The 24,702-nt window shown below is 39.3% G+C and overlaps 3 protein-coding genes across 3 annotated transcripts in view; all 3 read left to right on the top strand.

Annotated features, from left to right (window-relative positions):
• LOC147064922 (uncharacterized) overlaps positions 1-3,783 on the top strand; it is a 113,054-nt gene extending 109,271 nt beyond the window's left edge. Inside the window, exon 4 of the mRNA XM_085957728.1 lies at positions 2,344-3,783. Coding sequence (XP_085813854.1) covers positions 2,344-3,645 — 1,302 coding nt within the window. The 3' untranslated portion in view covers positions 3,646-3,783. The remainder of the gene's footprint in view (positions 1-2,343) is intronic.
• Positions 3,784-10,496: 6,713 nt separating this feature from the next.
• On the top strand, positions 10,497-13,133 carry LOC147064923 (uncharacterized). The gene is made up of 3 exons (XM_085958265.1): positions 10,497-10,886; positions 11,772-11,866; positions 12,751-13,133. Exons 1-3 carry the CDS (start codon positions 10,550-10,552, stop codon positions 13,096-13,098), a joined length of 780 nt encoding a protein of 259 aa, XP_085814391.1. The 5' UTR covers positions 10,497-10,549; the 3' UTR covers positions 13,099-13,133.
• A 3,930-nt stretch (positions 13,134-17,063) lies between these two features.
• On the top strand, positions 17,064-24,702 carry LOC147064924 (eukaryotic translation initiation factor 4 gamma 3-like). Its single transcript, XM_085958481.1, has one exon. The coding sequence runs from the start codon at positions 17,541-17,543 to the stop codon at positions 22,542-22,544; it is 5,004 nt and encodes a 1,667-aa protein (XP_085814607.1). The 5' UTR covers positions 17,064-17,540; the 3' UTR covers positions 22,545-24,702.

The following is a 24,702-nucleotide window of genomic DNA, read 5'->3' on the forward strand; positions in this document are numbered from 1 at the left end:
AAGATGGGATATCACTTTGCATGTGTTAGTATTATTTATTATTTATAAAATGCCATTTTAAGATATTGATGAATGTTTATTCAATGCAATTGAATGACAGGAACCATTGGACAGTCAGTCGCCTGTGATTCGCTGGGCTCACTTGCGTCTAATCTCCGAGAAGTCGTAAGTAACCGAGAATCTGTTTCTAACGCAATGAGTCATGACACTAATACGCCATTACAATAAAGGTTATATTACTATAAATTCTCGAAGCTTGTATCGCATAATGGAAACGGATACGTCAATGGTCACGTGACATCTACCTATACATCTGTGAATGACTTTCATGCACAATTTCTCGTGCGCGCCGGGTATGAAGTGAGTCGTCCATTTAATATGTCATTGGTGTTAGCATAGTAGTCAGAGAGTAAATTCCCAAGGGTTGGAGGGAAGGTGTTATGAATTATTTAAAAAAAAAAAATACAGTCTCATGGTATTAACTCATTGTTTATTAAAACATAAAAATTCATTTTTAAACATGGTTATTTTATTACTCAAATTAGCATTGAGCTACCTCTATTTATTGTACTATTATTTAAATATTAAGGTGTAGTCTAGGAATCTACATGGAATTTCAATTAACGATTTGGTTCAATTTAATGAAGCACACTACCCTACTAAACATTTCAGAGCTTGTACTAAAATATGTCTAAATTGTGTACATATATTATTATATTATAATTCTTTAATTACAAGACGATACTTCAATGAAACGGCAAATAATTTTCAACTATAGGCGCGACGAAATTTTGGACTCGCTGGCAATCGGAGAGCGAACGTCGAGGTGTGACTACGTCAATTTGTTTCGTGATGACGACGGGGGTATCAATTCTTAAATCGTGTAAAGATGACTAAAAACGTTATCCATTTACTTGAAAAAGAAAACATGTCAATGAATATATTATTATTGTTACTAATAGAACAATAAACAGAACATTAAATGGACGCATGTTGGATTTATATGACAAATTATATTTCGTTCAGCATGCGTCATTTGCATCCGCGACCCGTAATCCGCGCATCGCCTAGCCACGATCTTTTTAGACCATGCCTCAACTGAGGTATAGCTTTAGCCCTGCAAATGTTGCGGTATATCGCAGTTTTGCTTGAAAATGGCGCGGGTAACGTATATATCTGTGGCGAAGAGTGGAGGTAGGCTGTTAAGATCCGACATAAATAGTACACACCTACACACTAAACTTTGTCAGTTATACGTATTTATTTTCATTGAATTACTACAAATTGCAGAGAGTTCTGGTTAGTTTTTAAAAATCATTTAAACCCTGCCTGAACCCAACTATAATAGTTTACGTATGCTATGGGCGATCCAACAAACATAGTGCACACTTATTTGTTTTTGTTGAATTAAGATTAAAGATTGTGTGGTAATTTTTTTTTTAATTCATTAGGCCCTGCCTAAACCAAACCATAATAGATAAGAAATATTCTAATTTTAGATATTTTATAGATATACTAATATTCTTTGACTATTATCTATTATTGCTTGGTTATGCAGGGTTCAATTAAATTTTAAAAACTAACCAACACTATCTGCAATTTGTAGTGTTAGTTAAATGAAAACAAATATGTATGATTGACAAGGTAGGTTGCACTACTTATGTCGGATCCTAACAGCCTACTTCCACCCTTCGCCACTGTTGGAGCTCATGGCCTGTATAAATATTGTAACTAGTCATTCATTACATATGCGAAATGCTAGTAGCGCCACTGATCTTTAGCTCAATAATAGATTTCAAGTCACCTCATTGAAGTCATTATCGTGACAGTTTGTTTGATGTGTCACTTCATAGTTTCAGTTAATCTTTTGAAGAGTTTAAACACTGTAGCTTGACGTTAAAGCCCACATGACATTCTCAAGTGGATGATAGGTTAAATGTTTAATAACCAATGTATCTTACACAAAAATTACGAGAAAAGGGTTGCTTTCTGGGTGTCTCTGTTACAAGGTTTAAATTTTGATTGTGGAGAAATTTGAGATAAATTTAAACATGTATTAAAGTATAAGTATGTTATTTCCAGTAACAGGTATGCATTAAAGTTTCTCACGTAAACAAAACACGCATTCAATATTGGTATATTTATATACACTCAGCACCAAGTAAACACTGGATTTCTTGAAAAGATTATAGATTGAAGAATATTTGGATAAACCTTCATCGAACACTATATTAGAAATTGATTATTGATATTTATATACCTATATATATTTTAATCTGACCTAGACGAAGTGGTGTGTGGTTCTAATTAAGTGAAATAAAAGTAAATTAACTTTGTTTCCAGTTGCGACAGATAGTGACGATGAACCCTGCCGGCAGCTGCAGGGGTGCAACGGGAGGCGGTGGCACCATGCTCAGAGTGCTAGGAGCAGCCCAAAAGCGGGAAGTGAAAGCTACTCAAAACCTCGCTATCATTGTCCTTTTCTTCATGATCTGCTGGATACCTCTTTACACCATCAACTGTGTGAAGGCTTTCTGTCCCGACTGCCATATCGGTGCCACCTGGACAGACTTTTGCATCATCCTATCCCACTTGAACTCTGCCGTGAATCCATTATTATACGCGTACCACTTGCGAGACTTCCGGGCCGCCCTGAAAAGCCTGATTTATAAAATGTTCGGGTTGAAGGAGACCGGCATACCCAATGACAATTATTACAAACCTTCGATTGTTTCCAACAAAAATAAACAATCCATTATTGAGAAAAGATCAAGTCTTATCAATAGCCATCAAACTAAAATCTATGTTGATTCACCGGTCTGGTTGCGACAGAAAGCAGCTGAAATGTCAGGCGTATCTTCGCCTACATTTCAGGAAACTAACGTATCATGCTATTCATCCCCGAATAACACTCATCACAGGAAAGGCCGAGAAGATTTGTGGATGATCTCAGAAGTGCCTTCCGTGTCGGGCGGGGAGAGAGATCAATCAACACGAGAAATGGCAAACGATATTCCAGAAGAGATCTCGCAGGATTTCCCAGAAAACGAAGACGATGAAGTCTTTCTTCCTTCTCCAGCCCAACTCTATTCTGTCACACGTTATGACTTTCCGGGCGGCGATGGATATGCTACAGAATTACCTTTCAGGGATAGTCAGGAATCGCAAATAGGCAACATTCAAAACGAAGATGATTTTCCAGTTGCCAGAATAGAAAAGAGTCATGATAATTCTTTTATAAGCACAAATAATGGTTCTTCAGAAAAAGTTGACGCTTTTAATGAAAAGTTTGTGTCAATATTTTCATCTACTCCTTCGCAGGTGTTGTTTTTTGTCGGTAACGAAGGTGTCTATGACACCTCAGGTGTCGGGGTTACCAAGAATGACAGAACGCATTGCGCGTCAGTGTCTCTCAGTCCGACCAAGAGTTTGCGTTTGAGCCCTCTGAGGAAGGTCGGCGACTACTTATTCAATCAAAACTCAAATATCAGTTTCAAAGGTGGCGGCACAATTGGTGACTACAAAAAAAGAAAACGCGAAGTCATATCGAGTTCCAGTAATGATATCTTTCAATATTTAGATTTACATAGAAACGGTACGCTGCCCTTACGACATTCAGGTGAAAGCATACATCAACACAGCTGACACATGAAGCAAGCGTAAACATGGAAATTATATACACTTGGATAACGGATTGTTATAAACCATAAATTTATTTACAATTATGCTGTAAAAATGCTCAACTGTTTGTAGAAATAACTATTAATTCCATGATGAATTCTCAATTTATTATTAGGTATCTGAAATGAAAGAGTTGAATGAAAACCTTTATAAGATTTCTTTTCAACATGTTTGTGAAAAATAGATTTTTAGCTTAGTCAAAAATGAATGTGGCCAAATTTTATGGAACTATCTAGTCAAGAGTGTTTTTAAAACAATATTAGGAAAGTACCTTTTTTATTCTTCCAGTGATGTACAGTTTAAGTATGTATAAATTATATTTACTCTAAGCTTATAATATATGAAATTAATTTATAATGTTAAGTGAAACGATCATTATATAAATACTTGATTCATTCCCATATTGAATAATATTTTATGTTAATTATTTATTAAGACTCATTTAGACGAGTCACTGCGGATGATTATCATTTGATGAGTTCATTTTTTGTTTACATGTGTCACTGACAGTGAAATACACAATTCATCCAAAACGGCGTCAAGTGAAATTACGCTGCAGGCTGGAATTCAAACAATTTGTGTTTGTTTGTTATATGAATCCAAACATTTCATCGAGAGAAAGAGGAATAGGAAAACAGAGTCGTTGGTAGATAAAACCATAGACTAATATACTAATATACATGGGTAATGCGACGTAATATTGTGGGGATATGATGACAGTTCTTAGGGGCGCATTGCGCATGCGCAGGACTTTTGGAATCATCCACAGTGAACACAAAATGATCAAAAAGTAGAACAAGTTGAACTTCATTCACTTTTGATTCCGGATGATCACTTTCGATGATTCGTTGATGAATATGCGTTTACACGGGTCACCGGGGATGATTCCTCTGAGATGATCGTCAAAAGTGAATCATGTAAACGGGACTTTAAAAAATCTGAAATTACAAAAGAATAATATATTGTTTTGTCACATTTATCAAAAAAAATATTTCGATATCTCACAATGTGAAGGAGATGGTGTTACCAAATAATTAAAATTATATATTTGAAAATGTTAACAATAGCCTTCAAATTTAAGTAAATAAATTATTATTCTATAAAATATGAGCTTTCATTAATTGTAGCATTATTTTAAACCCAAACCTTGTTACCTTCCAGTTTTCTATAATACGATAATAACTGAAGTGCACTGTTGACCAAGTTGAGAAAATAGACTGCTACATAGACATTAGTGTATTCTTGAGAAGTAATATCATACCTATTATGATTGATTATTATTATCTACGTACTGTACTTCCAAGAGTCACTCTTTGCCACTGACAGACGAATGAAGAATTAGCTTCCACAAGAAAATTGATTTAAAAGACTGCATGGCAACATTATAATATGAACATTGAAAAAGTCAGAAAACAGCATTTTGCAAAGACCGTTAATAAATTTCAGATTCCAGTTCCTCTCGATTATCTGGATCATCATTTGATCCTGTTAAACGAGGTTCTACTGTATGCGCTTGTAAATTTCAACATCTGTAAATAAGGTTTTGTACTCAAATGATTCTGTATTACTATTCCGCGAAAAAATATTGATATTTCTTTATTTAACTATTTTTTTTATTCAATGACTGAAGAATGCAACATTCTAATTATTGAACATACATAATTTTGAAAACACTTCTGAGAAAATATATTATAACCAATAGACAAAATCTTTTTGAAAAAAGTAAGACGCGCTAAGTAAAGGCTTTCCAAATTGAACTACTATTGGCGATCAGCTTTTGTATTTTAAATCAAAGTAGGTATTACTTTAATTACTAACTGACGTCACAATTTGGAAAGTGCTTCAGTGAATATTAAAAGCCATTAGTTAAAATTTGTCGTAATTAAGTATGGCTCCTTTAGCATAATGCGTGGACGCGATACCTGAGAGATGCAGGTTCAATTCCTGCGGGGTGGGGTGTAGTACTTTTTTCAAAAAGATTTTTTTATTGGTTATAATATATTTTCTAAGAAGTGTTTTCAAAATTATGTATATTTATTAATGTGATGTTATGTCCTCAGTGACGTCCTGTGTGGATAGGCAGGTCATACGTTACAAAGGGGCGGCACATTATACAATGCGGCGAATGAAGGAACGAATACAAATATTACAACTGTGGGTACCAAGCAGTGGGAGTTTTCCATGAAGCAGACGATGCGCTCGGGTCGCTTCTTTATAAAGTACCTATTGACATCATAGTTTAAAAAATAATCGAAACATTGAGTATCCTGACAACATAGCTATTATTGTACTATTGTAATACAGACAACGCACAAACAATTTTTTTATAAAGGTGCCAACAAACTACGTACCTAAAAACCACTACTGTTTGAGAGTATGTTTCGTTTAAATGTTCTATTTTCAGTAAATGGTGTCTATGTATTTTTAAAGAATTTTGGTGTATCTGCTTAACGCAGCCAAAAATAAATAATAAAATAGGTAAGTATTTAGGTTCTTACCGAATTTACAGAAAAATTTAAACTAAAAATGAAAGGCGGAGGGGCGGGGTATTCTAGGTCTGCTTAAGGGAACTTTGTCTAGAGACCAGTGGCGGCCGGTGGTTTCCAAAATTGCTTTCATTGGGGGTGCACTCAAAATTTTCTTACCTTATTTAAAAAGCATATCAATTCAGCGTTGTTTCTGTTTAGCAAACACCTCAATCACTTCTCATTAAAGTCTTGAACTGTTTGTAAAAGTTTTTTCTCAATGCTTAACACAGGTAGACATGTTAAGTCAGTCCTGATTCATGGTAAGTATTTCTGAAAGACGATTTAATTCTTTTAATGGTTGAAAAACACTTTTCAATTTCCACAGATGTCATCGGACCATCCTTTTTTATTCTGACTCTTATTATTATTATTGATAAAGTCTACGTTTACCGACATCATTTTAAAACACATATACTTCACTGATTGAACTATAATTATAAGTATTAAGTATTATAAATCTTTTATTCAAAATTTATCATTTTAAAACACATACACTTCCCTGATTAAACAATAAGTATATATAATATATTTATACAATATTATTGTTATGAATTTATTTTTATGAACAAAACTATCGAAATAAGGTGACAAAACACCTAAAAGAGCCGACTATTCGACGACCGCAGAAACATACTGAATTGTATGTAAGAAATAATATTGGAAGAAAATACGAGTATTAAAAAAACACAACAATAGGTAGGTACGTATTTTTCGACTCTCGACATATAGTCAGTTTCTTCGTCTACAAAAAGCAATAAAACTCCAGCACAATGCCTGCATTGTTAAAAATATGACATCATGCTATACATATTCACTTACTATGAGAAAGAACATCGTAACTAACATTTTAATTTTTTATAAATTATATTCAAATATTTGCAAATATAGAAGGAATAAAGGATCGATCCAAAATATTTATGTTGATAATCAATTTTTATTCAATATCAGCCTATTTTCAATGAATTTATATGAGATTTAAATACAAAAAATCTATTTTTTTATCAATCCTGCTAAATCTCAGTTACTATATTTTTCCGCGTAAATTTTGAGCTCCGTGTATTTATGAGTTATTTATCGTTTTCACGTGTCGGCTTGAACTGTTATTACCCAATGTAATATGAACGGCAAACTAAGATCCATATTTGTGCGTTCCGACGAGCGCACAAATTCGGTGACTGTTTACTGGGTATATGCTTTTGGTATAAATTTACATGGATTAAATTGCGATAAACGAGTGATGACTTATGAATAGCATTGTTGCACATTGAGTGATGTTTAGGAAAAAGCAGTGCAGCGCACATGCATGGTGTTAGAGGAGCCGCCGCTGCTAGAGACGTCACTGTTTTTATGATATTTATACACCATGCTTATGGGAGATACTCCAATGATGTGAATAAAATGGTTATAGGTATCTTTTCTGGTTATAGGTAATACAGTATCACATATAAATAGGTAAGTGATGATGTGAAATCTTCTCCTAGCTTACTTTTTTAAATCACACCTTACTCTAACACTATTTCCCACCAATTAGCAAGCTGAGACCTATCTTGCCAAGCATGTAGATTGGTGGAAAAGTGTTATGATAGATTCAGGATTCAAAAAAGGTCTGATATACCACATAGCCAAAATTTGCGGTCCTACCAGACTATCGGACTAGTTGTATTAAATACGGCAGCATCTGCTAAACCAAATGTAAATTAATTAGACGTCATATTGTATATAGTTTGGATTCGACCCGCAAGATGGCATTGCATAATAAAATTACAGGAAACTATTATTTTCACATTGACCTGATGCGAACACTTCATTTCCAAAAGTCAATCAAGCAACATACATATTAAAATGTGAATTTATATTCAGTTAAAATAACAAATATCCGTGTTCCAAGGATCAAAGTGACCTAACTTATCCAACGTTAAATCGAAGTCGTTTAATTTAATCCTAACATTTCCGTGACCTGCTCAGCCAACTTTTGACTCAATAGCGTGATGTCATCCAAACGTCATGGTGGCATCCCAGGTAGCTGTCGAAAAAGAATGTGTTGTCACCACTACATTTATCTCTTATTAATTATGTTTATATTGTTTCATTTTAATACTTAGAGCACGATGCAGAACCATTTGGATTAACATGGCGATAAACACCATCCAGAGTTTCTAATTTAACTCGACTTAGGCGTGTCTTGAACTATTTTAAATAGTTTCCTTCTGAGCTACCTACTGCGTTTTTCCGTGGATTTACTACTCTGTATGACATATTATTATGTATGGATACTGTAACTGCAAGCAACACAATATAAGTTGCCTATACTGGCCTCTTAAAGATAGGCGCATATCTTAGAGATTTCTGCGCCCAGGCATGGTTCTGCATCGCGCTCTTAACCCCAACTGACATCTACATATAAAAAATACAAAGTTTATTTGTTCAAAAGGTTTCTATTACTAAATACACTACTGTTGCAATACTCCACTGCCATTGGGCCTCTTGGCCTATTGTAGTGTTATAAAGAATATGTAAGTATATATATATATATTTTTTTTTAAATATATAATGTATGATGATCAAGATGGCGGCGCAGCTTAAGCGTCGGCCCATAGCGTCGTGGGTCCCGTATGCAAGTGCCCGTGGGGCAAGTACACATATTGTTTTTCAATTTGTGTATGAGTCAGAATATGGACCTAATAGGTTGAGCCAGTGGCTGACATTCATTTTTCGTAAAAACAAAATCTGTTAATACAACCTCCTAAACTAAAAAGATTTTTTTTTTTAATTCAAAGATAAACAACCAATTGTAAAAAAGTATTAGGTATGGTCCCAATATTGAAACTCGATTTGATATAAATAAAAAGGATTTCAAGTTATACACATTTATATTTTTATAAAAATCGATGTTTTTCAATATAAATATAAAAAATATTAAAACAATGAATTGAGTCAAAAATCTAAGCGACGAAAAATTGAAAACATAAACTAAATTTTAATAATAAATATGACCTTAAAATATAATGTAATAATAAGATGTGACCCTGCAACGAATTCAAATTTTATTACATTTTTTTACAATTATAAGTTTATCTTTGAATAAAAAAAAAAAAAAAAAATCTTTTTAATGTTTTCAGATACATATTAATTAATTAATACAGTTGAAATTGTAAATTATCAAAAAAAAACTCAAATTACAGGCTTCGAATTTTTCCGTTAGGTTCTCTGCTGGCGTGCCTCTCCCCCTTAAACCAATCGTCATCGGTTTTGAGTGGAAATTAATAATTTGAATAAAACACCTAAAAACGAGTCAATATTCGGTTAGGCCCCTGTGGCGAACTAAGGGCACCATGAATTATAAAGGTATGTTCACCCCAGCACAAGTGGATACTACTCACAACAGATTAATTAATAGAAATGTGAAACCAGTCGCCATTGACTAAGAACTAGTAAGCGAGATTTGCACAACGCACGGCGAGTGTCATTAAATATCACCAATATTTTACGCGTGTTTCATTTAAGTGACAAACTTAAACATGTGTTTAAGTTTATCCCATATTCCTCCACCTTTGAGATCTAAACCTTGTTACAGCCTCACCTTGAAGGCAACTCACTTCTCATTATTTTGTGTCCCCTGATGCTACTGTTATTAAAAGTAAAACTAACTTTTACTAAGTTATTTCATTCATAAATAGTTAATAAAAAATCGCCAAAGGACGCCTCTGTATTTTGAAGTGTAATGACGACAATATTTGGTTTTCAATTATTTTTGGCGGTCCCTAGCATTGTAGGTACCTATAACCGCGCGCGCCGTCTGTGGTTGCGTTGTTATGTATTACCCTCTAAACCCCGCGCACGCATACCACGCCAACTGGCTCCTACATTTAGCATAATGGAGTCAAATCGCGACGTTACGAGAGCGCTTTCGGTAAACATGAAAAGAGCATTTTCTATCGACACCGCCATGAAAAAAGCGCTTTTGTTGCCATTCCAATATAATTATGTACTATTATTACCATCTGAAGTAAATTACACGATCAGTATTAGTTACTGTCAGTACCTACCATAAAGTAAGTAGTCACGGTAATGCCGGCGCTCCATTGGCACGCAAGTCAGACGATTTACAGTCTTCGGACTTTTTTTTCGCGTGGAGCACCCCAGGTCTGCGGACTTTTTAATCCGCAGACCAGGCTCGTTGGATTTCAAACATGTTTGATATTTTACTCGCCGAGCCGCTGAAATTCGTACGTTCACCACGCTTTACCGTCACATTATTTATATCTATGCCGACGGACGACAGCGCCATCATTATTTTACTGTCATTCAAAGTGTTCGGACATCTCACATCGATAACAACAATGGTAGATCTACGAGTGCATTCGAAAAGTTTCTTGGAAGATTTTATTAGTTGTTTTAAAGACAACCCATCGTTGTGGAAGACGACCAGCCCACTATACAAGAATCGTGATGCCAAGTCCTTGGCGTATGCGGAACTTTTGGAGATTTTAATCAAGGTGGAGCCGCAGGCAAGGGTCGACGATGTTAAAAAGAAAATACAGACATTGAGGTCGGGTTACAGAAAGGAGAGAAATAAAGTAAGGACATCATATCGAAGCGGAGCCGGCACAGACGCAGTTTATCTACCCAAACTGTGGTACTATAAAAATTTGGAGTTCTTGAACGACCAAATGGAAGGTACGTAGGAATGCTTTAAAGCTATTTATTATACACGTGCAGATTATGAAATTGTCGTACCTAGCTCTGAAAGTGACATCGCATTAGATTAGCTACTATTAAGCAATTAAAACATACAGCTATGAATCATTTCTAGTCACAATAAAATTTCTTATTCTTTGCCGAGGTAGGTAATAAATAATAATAATATATAGGTACGAGGGAATGCTTTAAAGCTATTTATTATACACGTGCAGACTATGACATTGTCGTATCTCTGAAAGTGACATCGCATTAGATTAGCTACTATTAAGCAATTAAAACATACAGCTATGAATCATTTCTAGTCACAATAAAATTTCTTATTCTTTGCCGAGGTAGGTAAGAAATAATAATATATAGGTACGATCATGGCGGTGGAAGCGCGGCTTATTGAGTCGTGGTCGGGTCCCAGGTTCAAATCCTGGGTCTGACAAGTACACATTGAATTTCAATTTGTGTATGAGTCAGAGTATGGACCTAATATGTTGAGCAAGTGGCTGACATCCATTTCTCGTAAAAACAAAATCTGTCAATACAAACCTCCACTCCGTGGAGGTCCATATTATGATCGGACATGGTCGAAAGAAGAAGAAAAGAAATGATCATAAAATCAAAAATCGCTCGAGTTAGGTTCCTTCAGAGACAATCAATAAATCGTCAATCATCAATCAAAATTAATGGTACAGTTTGGTTATGAGGAATACAGCGGAAAACACATTTTGAAAATACCCGATATACTGGATTACACCAATTATACCAATATCAATATTAACCGTATGAAGGAATGGGTACTTAGGGGAGAGATAATAAAAAACAAGTTTGAGTATTATGTTGTATTTTAACAATTTACATTTTGTTTTACAGAATCGAGCTCAATATCCAGCATGGTGGACGATTTGGAAAACATGTCTCCTGATGAGAGTTACTCCAACTCGTTAAACAACGAAGATTGTATTGAGGTAAAACATTTTAACTAAATTGTTACATTGGTTTAATTTATCTATTGCTTATCATACTTTCTTGCCATGTGACAGCCCCGGTAGTATTAAAATATTTTTCGAAATCTCCTCGAGCTTTCTTAGCATTGGCAGTCGAGTTCCGATTAGTCGTTGCTTCCAAAGGCGCTAAGGTATCCTGTGACCTCAGTCCGAGCTCTATTAAACCTGTCTCAGGATTTTCCCTATCAAGGTCATGAGAAGGAGTATAAGTATGTGTTGATTTGCGACGAAGAAAGTTGTGCAGCACACAGCAAGTTAATACAACTGTATTGATATTTTCAATTTTCATGTTTATTGGAGCTTGAAAAATGCGGAATCTAGCAGCTAAAATGCCAAAAACATTTTCTATAATTCGCCTGGCTCTGCATGTCCGATAATTATATATTCTTTTACTGTGATTTAATTGCCTTTGTGAATACGGCTTTATGAAATCGTTACGTAATGCAAAGGCTTCATCGCCAATATAAACAAATGGCAGTGCATCAGAATTAGCAGTAGGTTTTTTTGGTGCAGGTATTTTTAATCTGCCTTCGTCTAAACGTTTGAAAAAATCAGATTTTCTCAGTACGCCTCCATCAGAAATACGTCCATTTGTTCCAACATCAACATAAATAAATTCATAATTAGCATTTGCAATCGCCATCAAAACAATGCTGTGGAAATGTTTGTAATTATAAAAGTGGGAGCCGGCGCCTGCAGGTGGCACGATTGCAATGTGTTTCCCATCAACTGCGCCCAGGCAATTTGGAAATTGCCATTTACTATTAAATTCTTCTGCAATCGTCTCCATTTCTTCGTGCGTATCAGGGAACTGCAACAAAAAATAATCAACATTTTATTTACAGATAGAATATTCGCCTTCAACATCCACGTTGTCGACTACTCCAAGGTCGAATCTCAATAGAGCACCAGAACCCCCATCGTTCAAACGAAAAAAATCGAATGATAGCGCCAACAAAGTGTTAGAATTAATCACCGACAAACTAAGCAAGACTGAAGATGAATTTGATGTTTTTGGCAAAATGATGGCCATGAAACTACGATCGATGTCACAGGGACAAAGATTGCTGGCCGAGAAGCTGATGCATGAAGTTGCCTTTATGGGACAAAGTGACAAAATAATGCCAGCAACTACTGTTCATACTCAACCAGTTTATCGTATATTAAGCAAAAATGTACAAAAGCCGGTATAATAAATTAATGTTTTTTGTATGAATAAATATCTTGTAAAAATATTTGTTTTTTTGTTTGTTTTTATGCCTATAAACCTTAGCTTAAGCGATACAACAAATGGTAAGTATTTGAGCTATGTTAGCAAACCTATATTATTATGTGGCCTCATTTAGAAATCAAATTCCATGCTTGCTTTTCGAAGAATATGACTAGTATTACAATACATTCAACAGGAATAATTAAGCTGCTTGCTTACAGCCTATATGGAGAGTCCTGGCTAGGTACAGCATTCTAATGGTCTATTGAATATTTAGCATGTCAACGATGGCCTTATTTGTGACTATATATATACCTATCTCAAATGCATCTTGTCTGCCATTCTTATGATGTTGCTGTCTATGATTTATATAGGTTAAACAATCCACTAAACGTTCACTTTATAAGACCAACCAATGTCTACTTGTTAATGATATATTTGTAAATTTGCCCAACTTTATTAGATGACGTATAATATAATACACACCTTGAAATATTCTCCTTTCAAAACGTCAATGATGACTTGGCAAGTTTCGGGAATTATCTTGCCCAGAGTTTGTCTTCCAATCGCAGTTCTATAATGCAAGTCAGTGAATGTTCCGCCGGCAGCCAAAAATCGCAGGGTTGCACATAATCTATCATGAGGAGAAATAGCTTCCCTCATCATAGTATTTTTTTTTTTAATAAATGGGGAGACCAAATTATACAGTTCTGTGTATACATCCTCCGACATTCGCAAATAATTGCGGAAATCGCTCGGTTGCAAACGCAATTCTCGTATTAAATTTGTGTGGGATAATGTCGTTCGTTTCCTTATCCAATGTTTCACCCAGTATTTGTGTACCCTTTGCTTCGTTATTACATTATCTGCCACCCAATAACCCAAAAAACATAAAACGTCGGTATCATTTAACGCCATCACGATTTAACTGTCAGATATACGTATATTATCTATGCTGTCAAAGTCGACTGTTTTACTCGTCAAATTAATTATATACTCGTTTCGTTGAACGTCTGTTGGCCAGTAGCAGAACGTAGAAAAATCTGAAGACTTATTGTCGTCGGACTTTTGGCTCGCCAATGGAGCGCTGGCATAATACAGGTCGTGTGATGTCGAATGGAGTTTTGTAATTTGTCTATGGATGACGAAGATGAATAATATTTTGAAATTTGACCATATGAGATCATAGATAATAATATATTATCATAAATATAATTTTCTCGTTATTTGGGTTTTCACCTACTTTCTAAGAAACTTGATAAACTATTTAAAACATGCATGTCGTCATATCGAATGAATATATGCTAAAAGTGTAATTTTAAATATAAATATCATTAGATCCTATCTACCAACAGAATAATTGAGGCGCCGAGTCGCTAAACTGGCTCCTGGGGGTTTTTTGAGTTTTGAGTAAATCACGAAAAACTGTTATGGGCAGTGTGATAACTTTAAGTGTAATTTAAGTTATTTTCTAGTTTCCGGTTTATATGGAATAGTAAATTAAAACGTCAAATTCAATTTATATGCGCCAATATTCCAAATAAATGCATTTTAATTGTCCGGAGAGCACACTTGCATCACTCGCTGTCGCAAGGAGCCAAATTTGTGACTCACACTTTGACGTTACATGACAATAGAGTCGAGTTTGGCACTTATGGAATAAGGTCGGCCGGAAATGACTGTTCAGTAGCGGGCCGTATTTATTTCAATTAATATAGATATTTTAGAATTTATTTTGCCAAACAAATATTTTCTAACCATACTTACCTACTACATGGTAAATCCTTTTTTACATTGCATCTTTTTAGCATTTATAGCGGTAGGTATGTATGTATGTACATAAAAAAAAAGCATTTTTTCAAAATAAAGAATCGTGTTTATTAATGAGAAGTGAGCAAGAAATTACACAAGTATACCAAATATGTGAATAAGTGATGGTCCCAATAACACAAACATAGAAAGCATAATAAAACACAATGTATTGTTTAATCGTTTCAACGGAATATACTTTACAGTATATCGACCACAGATAATAAATAATTATTAATTGCGGTGTTTTAGTCTATGTATGCTATTATACATCTTCCATAACTTCGTGATATTTAGTTCCGCCGCTAAGTATACCCGACTATGCGTCTTATTCCGGTAGTAATGTGGCTCGCTACCTTTTAACTTCTTTATAAATGCAACAACACCTGCTATTTTCCCTATAAAACTCGCATGTGCCTTATCCCCGCCTCTTCTCTCGGTGGGAAGTTTTCCCGCTCTATTTTGAAAGCGCTACACAACACCTTGGATTCTACCTTTTTTAATGTTTAAAATACCCAAAAAGGTTTTCTGGCATACGGGAACCAAAGCACCAGTTTGACTTTTTCGGGCATAATATTTTATATCGAAAGATTTTTTTCTTTCAACCCCACTGTGTGACATCACTGAAACTCCTTCACAATACTTCACTATAAATGTATCTTGAGCAAGTTTCACTGCCTTTTCATAAAATGCAGTATGGAAATGTCTAATATCGGTTCCATTTAATGAACTGCACTTGAAGTTCCTAGTGTCATGATTACACTGAGGATACTCGGGCAATTTTTTAGATGAATATCTGCAACAAATTATGAAAAATACAATAATCAACAACTTTGAAAATAAAAAGTAAAGATAGAGGTTAATAAAATATATATAAAAAAGTATAAAATAATGACTATACTTAGATATTATGTAAATATATATACAATGAGATTTATGGCGGTTATCTTAAATCAATTTATTATACTTATGGATTAAAAATAATGTTCAATTATTAAAGGTCCCAATAATATTATTTTTTGACACAAGCAAAATATGTTAAAAATCTGTACTTAGAGATCTCATAATAATTACATCACGTTAAATATACAATATACGGCATAATTTAAAAAAAGCATACGAAACAAAAAATATTATTATGAAACACCACTGGATTATTGAAACATCTATAGCAAAAATTAATGTTAGGAATGTCAATTTTTAAATACTTATCTTGGCGTAACACGTTACATTTCCAGCCAGCTGGATTTCTTAAACGCTTCCTTGATTCTCCTGGTAGAGATTCCGTTACACTTACTAATGAAACATCCATTATTAATTAGTAAAAACAATCAAATAGACGAAGCAAAATCAAGACATTCTCACTGCACAGGCGCGAACGGTTTAACGCGGTTGTATAGAGATTTTACCGTACGTTTGAAATCAGTATTTGAATGGCGGCGTCTGATTGGTCGGTTAAGAAGAGACAATTTAGCAACTCCTTATTTTTTAAAAGAGCGCGCTTGGCGACTCACGTCAATATTCATTTTGATTTTTTGATGAATTTGGGAGGAATTTGAAACTCTCAACTGGAAAAGTCGATAGATCTATCGATAGAGCATCTAAGTACATTCAAAACTCATTTTATCGAAAAATCGCCAGGAGCCAGTTTAGCGACTCGGCGCCTCAATTACTGATCGTGTCATTCGTGTCAATACAAAAATATGAATGCAAAGAGATTGAAGACTGAGAGGAGTCCAATCTCGTTGTACCTATGAATGCCATTTTTATGAATACATCTGTCAGTATTAATATCGATAATACTGATCGTGTAGTGCTTAACAGTAATAATTGAAATTTTCATATTTCTAATTTATTTACTAAAATAGATAAATACCTATAATAATATAATAAAATAAATAGGTAGGTAGGTACCTTGGTACCTACGTAAAAGATTATTTTTAATTTGCGTTTCATGGTAATTTCGAGAATGTAGATAAGAATACATTTGAATACTAGAATAATATAGAAAAAACCCCTTAATTTGTTTTTGATTATAACTTACCAATCTCATGTAAATTTAAAATTAAATATTTTTCTATTTAAATTCACTTTACCAGGATGAAAATGATATACATTGCAGCCATATTTAATGTCTACGCATGCGTAAACGAAATATCGATAATTTAGATTCCTACACGTGTCGATAATATTTGTTGATCGTGTCGGGTGCACATCGACAGATTCGAACGAAATTTACGCGATCTCTACGTCAAAACACAATAAAAACTGTCGCAAAAACAGCCCAAAGGCGTGCATAAACAGAATCACCCTAAAGAATTAAAATAATTTTAGCACGCTCTTCGGAATTCGCACATAACCTCAAAGGCTGACAGCTTGTGTCCGAAATTGCGAACCCTATCCGACCGCCGCGGGTCACCGCAGGGTCGTCGGCGCCGCGTCGCTGGACCGCGGGGGCGCCGAGTGTCGTTTCGCCGCGAGAAACAGCCGGACTGTGAAATTTTTATAATGCAGTATTTCGATTGACATGTCGCACATGTCACACATTTGATATTCGATCCGCCGCCCGAGACGCGGTGCGCCGTTGGGAACAGTGACACCTATGGTGCCGGAGACATGAGCGGCAACGGGAAACAGGTGCAGTCGGCGCCGGGCCAGTCTCAGCGCTATTCCTGCGCGAGGCCGCCGACCCCGCAGAGGGGTGAGGGATTCCACGGGGCCGGTCCGCAGGGAGGCTCCCAGGGAGGCTACGCGACCGCCTCCGCCCCACCGCCGCAGCCGACCATGAGGGGACCCCCGCCTCAACAGTCGCAGCAGCAGGCGCCGCAAGAGATGAAGCCTAACCACCCCTACGGTAGGCAGGCACAAGCGCAGGCTCAAGTTCAACAGACCTACCAATACCGCGGACAGCAGCAACAAGGCACGCCGCCGCGCCAGCCCTCGCATCACAGGCAGCCGACCATATACGGCACTACTCCAGGGGCAGTTTACAATTCTATGCCAGCTGTCATCTACGCACCCCACATGAGCATTGCTCCGCCGCCCTTCTCTCAGCAGCCGACGCCCCGTCAGCCGTATTATCCGCAGACCGGCTCCATTCAGCCGATACTGCAACAGCAGGCATACTACTCCGCATATGGTACCCAGCAACAGCCGCAGTACTTCCTAGCGTCGGGAGGGGCGCAGACGTCCGCGGGAATGGCCATGGCCGGGGGAGCAGGCAGGGCCGCTCCAACAGGACAAAGCCAGAGCCTCCAGCAGCCTACTCAGCAACAGCCCACCCACGCTCTCGCTCCTAATCGCTATCAGCAGACTGCCCCGCCGCACCAGGGTGCTGGCCAGGAGAAAAAGCGTCGTCCCAACGCCATCGCCATCGTGGACCCCAAGTCTGGGAGAGACGTCACACAAGAACTGCTCGAGGGTCAGACCTCAGAGGGGGCAGATAGTGAACGTGCCACTCCGCGCCCCGATGAGTGCGGTCAGGCTGTTGTGCAGGAGTTCGCCCGCAGGGTGGCTGACCGAGCCAACGAGAGGGATTCATCCGAGCGTTCTGACTCGGAGCCGCCATCCTCTGGGGCCGACAGCGAATTCCGCAGCGCCCGACCGAGCCCCGCCGCCGACGGCCGCGACTCTGCCCCCGCTGACGAGCGCCAGGAGGAGAGGCCCGTTGAGCGCCCTATTAAGATCGAGGCCTCCGACACTCCGGTGGTGTCGGCCATCTCTGACAGTCCCGAAATTGTGTTAAAGCAGTGTCCGGTCGTAGTGAAATCCAAGCAAGATACCCACTTGAACCAGAGCCGGGCCGAGGAGAGGAAACCGTCCACCAAGCCGGCAAAGCAGGCAGAACGTCAGCCCGTCGAAATCGTTGCGCCCGCCCCCACTCCTGAGAGGGCGCCCTCTGAACCACGGAGAGAATCGGTAGATCCGGAACCGGCTCCGGCTCAGCCTCCACCTCCTGTAGAAGCAGCAATTGAGCTTCCGGTTATTAGTGCAGTGGAGCCCGAAATTTCAATTCCTTCACAAGATATATTATTGTCTTCTCCCGTAGAGAATGTGAATGGCGACAGGGAAACACCTTGCAAAGAAGCAATCGAGAAGGCTGTGGAGCCACCCGCCCCAGCTGCGATCGAAACGCCTGAGCCTGACCCACCCAAAATAGATAAAATAGATGAAAAGAAATCCGAACCGGAGGTTGAGAAGAAACCCGCCCCTGAGCCTGCTGGAGACTCTACTCCGCCGGATTCATCTTCGCACAAATCCAAACAGGGGTCGAAAAAACAGCAGAAGTCTAAAAACGTTCCCGTCGCCCCACCCGACCGGTCGCCCTCTCCAATTCCGGTGCGTGAGGAGGCCCCCAAAAAGAAATCCCACTCTCCCGCATCCTCCGACGCCCTCTTCCTCCCTGCATTCGAGCAGAAGAACAAGACCCGACCAACCGCTAAGAAGCCCGTTGAGGTGGTTCCTGAATCTGCCGCCCCGCCTGAAAATAAATCTAAAGACGTCAATGACGCAATGAAAAAACTTAAAATAAACGATGAAATAAATTTGACAGTGGATGCATCCCCCTCTTCGCGGCCTGCCACTGAAAACGATTCGGAAGCTCCGAAAGTAAACGATACGACTAAAAAAATAGAAAATTCAATTGACAAATCTGAACTGGACGGAGAAAATTTAAACAAATTAGATGGAAAAGAAGAGCCCTCTGAGCCAAAAGACTCTACAGATGAGTCGGCTGTGGACGAGAGTGGAGCTGACAAGACCGAGCCAGATGCGTCGGGACCACTCAGCCTTAAATACAACTACGCTGACGACCAGTGGTCCCCTATTAACACAGCTGGGAAAAAATGCTACGATCCCAGCTTCCTCATGCAGCTGAGGGATGATCCCAAATCGAAACAGAAGCCCGAACGCATAGTGTCGGACAACGCCTTCCGCCAGGTGCGCTCTTCCGCCACGGACCCATCACGGGCGGCAGGAGCAGTGCGCCAGAACGACCTCCTTCCGGGATTCGCGAGGGGATCATCCGGCCCACATGGGGTCACCCCTAACAGAAAATCGCAGCACGGCAAACCAAATTCGAAGGGAGGGGGCGCCCCCGGGACAGGCTCAGGCGGCAGGCCTAACGTGATCCACGTCAACCTCTCCTTACGTTCAGACGTGAAGCTCAACGAGACAGAGAACGCATGGAAGCCAACACGCATGCGTGCCACCTCGCTGGCCGAGGAGGAGGCAGCCACACAAGACCTGTATCAGACGTTCCGCAGCATCCTCAACAAGCTCACGCCTGAAAAGTTCGACACGCTCATGAGGAAGGTGAAGGAGCTTAGCATCGACACCGAGGAGAGGCTGTCAGGGGTCATCGACCTCATCTTCGAGAAAGCCATCGACGAGCCCAACTTCTCCAAAGCCTATGCCCTCATGTGCAAGGAGCTAGAGCAAATCAAGGTTCTGAAAGAGGCACCCGACGGCAAGGGTGCTGTGCACGTCAGTTTCCGCATCCTCATCGTCAGCCGCTGCCAGAACGAGTTTGAGAAGGAGGACAACACGAGCCGGCGGCGCCAAGACGAGGTAGATGCTTGTACTGAGCCTGATCGCAAGAAGGAGCTTGCACTTGCAATGGAGGAGGATGAGCGCAGCGCGCGCCGACGCTCCGTCGGAAACATCCGCTTCATTGGAGAGCTTTTCAAGCAGGGCATCATTGTCAGTAGTGTCATTATGAATTGTATCCGCCGTCTGCTGCTGAAGACAGAGGAGGAAACACTCGAGTGCCTCTGCAAGTTACTCATGACCATCGGCAAGGACTTGGAGAATAACAACAAGATCACTTTGCAAACCTACTTCAACGACATGAGGAGCATTGTAGAGGGTAAAGCCGTTAGCAGCCGTGTACGCTTCATGCTGCAGGACGTGATCGAGCTGCGTCACAACTCGTGGGTGCCGCGTCAGCAAGCAGCGAACCCGCAGACAATGGACCGCATCAAGCAGGACCTCGAGATGGAGAGCGGCAAGGCAGCCAATTACTCATTTGCACAGAGCTACTCCCCCGCGGGTGGTCAAGGGCGCAAGGATGACCGCCCCGGTAACATGGCCAAGAGGGGTGGATCCAAGAGCGTCACCGATGAAGGCTGGTCTACAGCTCCCGCCCGCAACTCCCGGGCCAAGCCTCTCGCCTACGTGGTCGACTCAGGCAAGCTCAGCAAGCTGGGCACCCTCACGCCCATCACGCAAACCTCCCTGCAGCCGTCCATCTCCTCGTGGGGCTCAGGCTCCAACACGAACAAGAAGGGTGACGCCTGGAACTCAGTCCACAAAACCGGCGCCCCTGTCGGCGCAACCCGTGCCAAGCCCGTCAATACCACCCAAGTGTCCAACATGTATAACGTGCTGGACACTTTTGCCCCGGATGGCGGTACCGCCGTTCCGGAGCCTACTGCCCCCAAGAAGGCTGGCTTCCAATCTAAGGGTGCCTCCATCGAGAGGTCCACCTTCAAATCTGATGCTGCAGACCGGACCGAGCACCAAAAGCTGGACAAGGATGACATCATCAATAGGGTGAATGGTGTATCCTTGGACTCGGGGGCCGCCGGGATGGCGGAAAAGATGAAGAGCTCATTTACAGTAGAGGAGATGCCTATTGTCATCGAGGAGATGGTGGCCAATGGGCTGGAGTGCAACGACGTCACCACAATGCAGCAGATGGGAGAAGCTTTCGGACTGCTGGTAGTCGGCCGCGTTATCACCGACGACGCCTTTTTGCAGTCTTTTAAGCAGTCAATGAATGCTTCCTCCAACTTCTTCAAGATGAAGGGGGACATCTGGAAGCTGCTCTCTGGCTTCCTATGGGCCTACATCGACCGGGCGCCCGGCGTCACCTTCTCCCAGATACACTTTGCCATGGCCAAAGTCATTGAGCTGAAGAAGGGCTATGAGTTCCTGTCACGCTTCTTCATTGACAAAATAAAGGAGGGGCGGGATGCGCTGCAGGCGCTTTGGGAGGGCTCCGACATGGAGCTCACCGACTGGATGGATGAGGACGGTGCGGAACAGTTCCTCGATGAGTTTTCGCTCAAGTTCCTCACGCAGAAGAAAGGGAAGGCGCCGCCCGGGCCCGAGGCTGCCTGCGAGGAGATGCTAAAGCTGATGCGTGACGGCGGCGCAGAGGACGCCGTAGACGACTGGATCACACGCAATGTGGGCGAGGCCGCATCGGAGGTGTGGTTCGTGCGCGCACTCACCGAAGCCATCTGCACCTACACCCTTTGCAGCGGAGACCACAAACCGCGGTTCGACGATGACTCGCAAAAGCGCTACCTCCGCTACTCCAGGATCCTTATCCGCTATGTGGACAACAAGCACGAACTCCAGTGCCTCTTCGCCATCCAGCGCCTCCTCAACAAGCTGGAACACCCGCAGGGCATCGTCTGCAAGCTGTTTGAGTTCCTCTGGGACTCCGGGGAGGTGATATCCAGCGACGGTTTCCTGCAGTGGGAGACGAGCACTGACCCTCACGAGCAGGAGGGCAAGGGCGTCATGCTCAAGCTGCTCACCTCCTTCTTCACCCTCCTCAAGTCGGAAGACTCATCCGATGATACCGCCTCCGGCATCGAGGGGGAGTACTGACAAATACAATCTATGTTATTCTTTTTTACAAACAAAGGTAGATACTAATGAGAAAGCATGAGAGGTCGCGGGGGCGGGGGCGAGGAGAGTAATGTAAGCCTATTTTATGAGACATCACACATCTCACCCGGTCACTCTTCTAACGTTCAACGAGTTAGCATCGGTAATCTGACAAAGGAATTGAAAAACAAGGCGAATTTAACAATATGAGCTGGACATCTCGGAGGAATCGGACGATGAACGGTTTCTCCGATCAAGTAGACTCTTAATCGTTTCAGACGCGCCTAGGCGGCTCTAGGCAAAGTGGGGTGTTGAAATTGTGAAAATTTGAGAAGAATTTATATCCGAAATATTTTATAATGCTGTTGATGGAAAAATTAAATAAATATGCAATAATGTACTTCGAGGGGTAGCCATAATAGTCTGGGAGGAGAAAATAATTATTTAATTGGTATACCGACGGTTCGTCTAGTAGTATTGTTTATATAATATGGTGTCCTCTAGGGCGGGTGCCGCCGTATAAATTTAGCGCGTGCGCCGCCGCCTTTCGGTTTGTCCGCGATAACCGAAAACGTCACTTTCGTGGTGAAAGCTAGGTCTGAAATGTATTGAAGGTTACAAATTTTAAATCAGGGCTATTTGAAGATTGTGAAGCTTACTTTGTAATGATTCCTGTGATGATTTTAAATAGGTTAAAACTTATTTATATATAAATATATATACATTACATATATATATATAATAAATTTCATTCCATAAGCGAGTCCTTGTAAATATATGAACCGTTTATAATATGAACAGTATAACAAAAATGCTTAATTTTATTGATCATTATACTACATGGGAAATTCTTATGATAAGTATTATTGAAGCGGTAAATTTCAATTTTGCTAATTTAAAAATAATACATGCATATAATATTGTAAAGTCAGATAGTAAGTTGCAAAACGAAAATTATAATGTTAAATATTATATAATATTATAAATAAATCTTTATTGAATTTTTTATTTCACCAGCATTATTAATTACTCCATGAATATATGAAGTGAATATTTTATTTCTATTGTTCTATCTGTCTGTTGTACAACATGAATATGTAACAGCTCTGCTGCTTTTGTTGAACAAATTTTCAAAATAAATTGTGGAATGGATTTTTCTGTGTATTTTTTTGCCGATACGATTGTATCGAATGTTAAATTCTCACTAAAAATAACATTAACTATGCCCTCATCACAAACAGGCCGATGTGCTTCCTAAGAATAATTCAAATCAGTCGACCGTCTGCCGATCCGGAGGCAGCCGGCGCTCTGTTTGTCTTTGAGCTGACTCGTTGCAAGTTTATTTTAAAAACTACCATGTTTAAATTATCATAAGCCATTGTAGACGTGCGAATAAAGTAATAATTTTATCTTCGAATCTTTCGACTGCCAGGGATTTTGTTTCGCCGGATAAAAACCCGCCTTTTATCGATTATTATTGTAAAATATAATTTTTTCTCAAGAATATCTTCAGATATTCGCTAAAGGTGCACGCCGCCACGACGGTTTCGCCTAAGAAAATATTTTTGATAGAAAATAGACATTAAAATATTAGAAATAATATGTATTGTAAAAAATAGATAGGCATCTGTATTAATTACTATTATTTATACTAAATTTATGATATAGTTTCGCCAATAATATATGGTGGTGTAAATTTAAATATTGTGTAATTATATTATTATGATTAATATTTTGAGTTATAACAATGTCTGTTTGTGATGGGACAAGATGTGGTGCGCTGCCTCCGTCTTTTTCAGACGTCTTGTCAATTACTAATACCGTGTTGACGAAAATAGATATTTTCCTACATTTTGGAGTTAACCTATTATCAATGTATCATATTGTTTTATGCTATTAATTGTCATCAACATGAACTTTGTAGTTTACAAAAATGATAATGCAGCTCTGACAAAATCTTTATTTTGTTGACATGTTTCCTTTCATATCTCGATGATAATTAATTATCAACAATTTATATCTAGAATTTATACTGGTAAAGGGTCAATTGAATGCAGTCTGGTTTGAATAGTTAACAGGTGTCAGCAACAAAATGTAAATATTTTGTATTACATACTTGAATAAAAGAAAGGTACACTCATTCATAAATCGTCTTAAT

The sequence above is a fragment of the Rhyacophila brunnea genome, unplaced genomic scaffold, assembly GCF_057557595.1.
Source record: "Rhyacophila brunnea isolate RB1 unplaced genomic scaffold, BYU_Rbru_1.0 scaffold_7, whole genome shotgun sequence".
Lineage (NCBI taxonomy): Eukaryota > Metazoa > Arthropoda > Insecta > Trichoptera > Rhyacophilidae > Rhyacophila > Rhyacophila brunnea.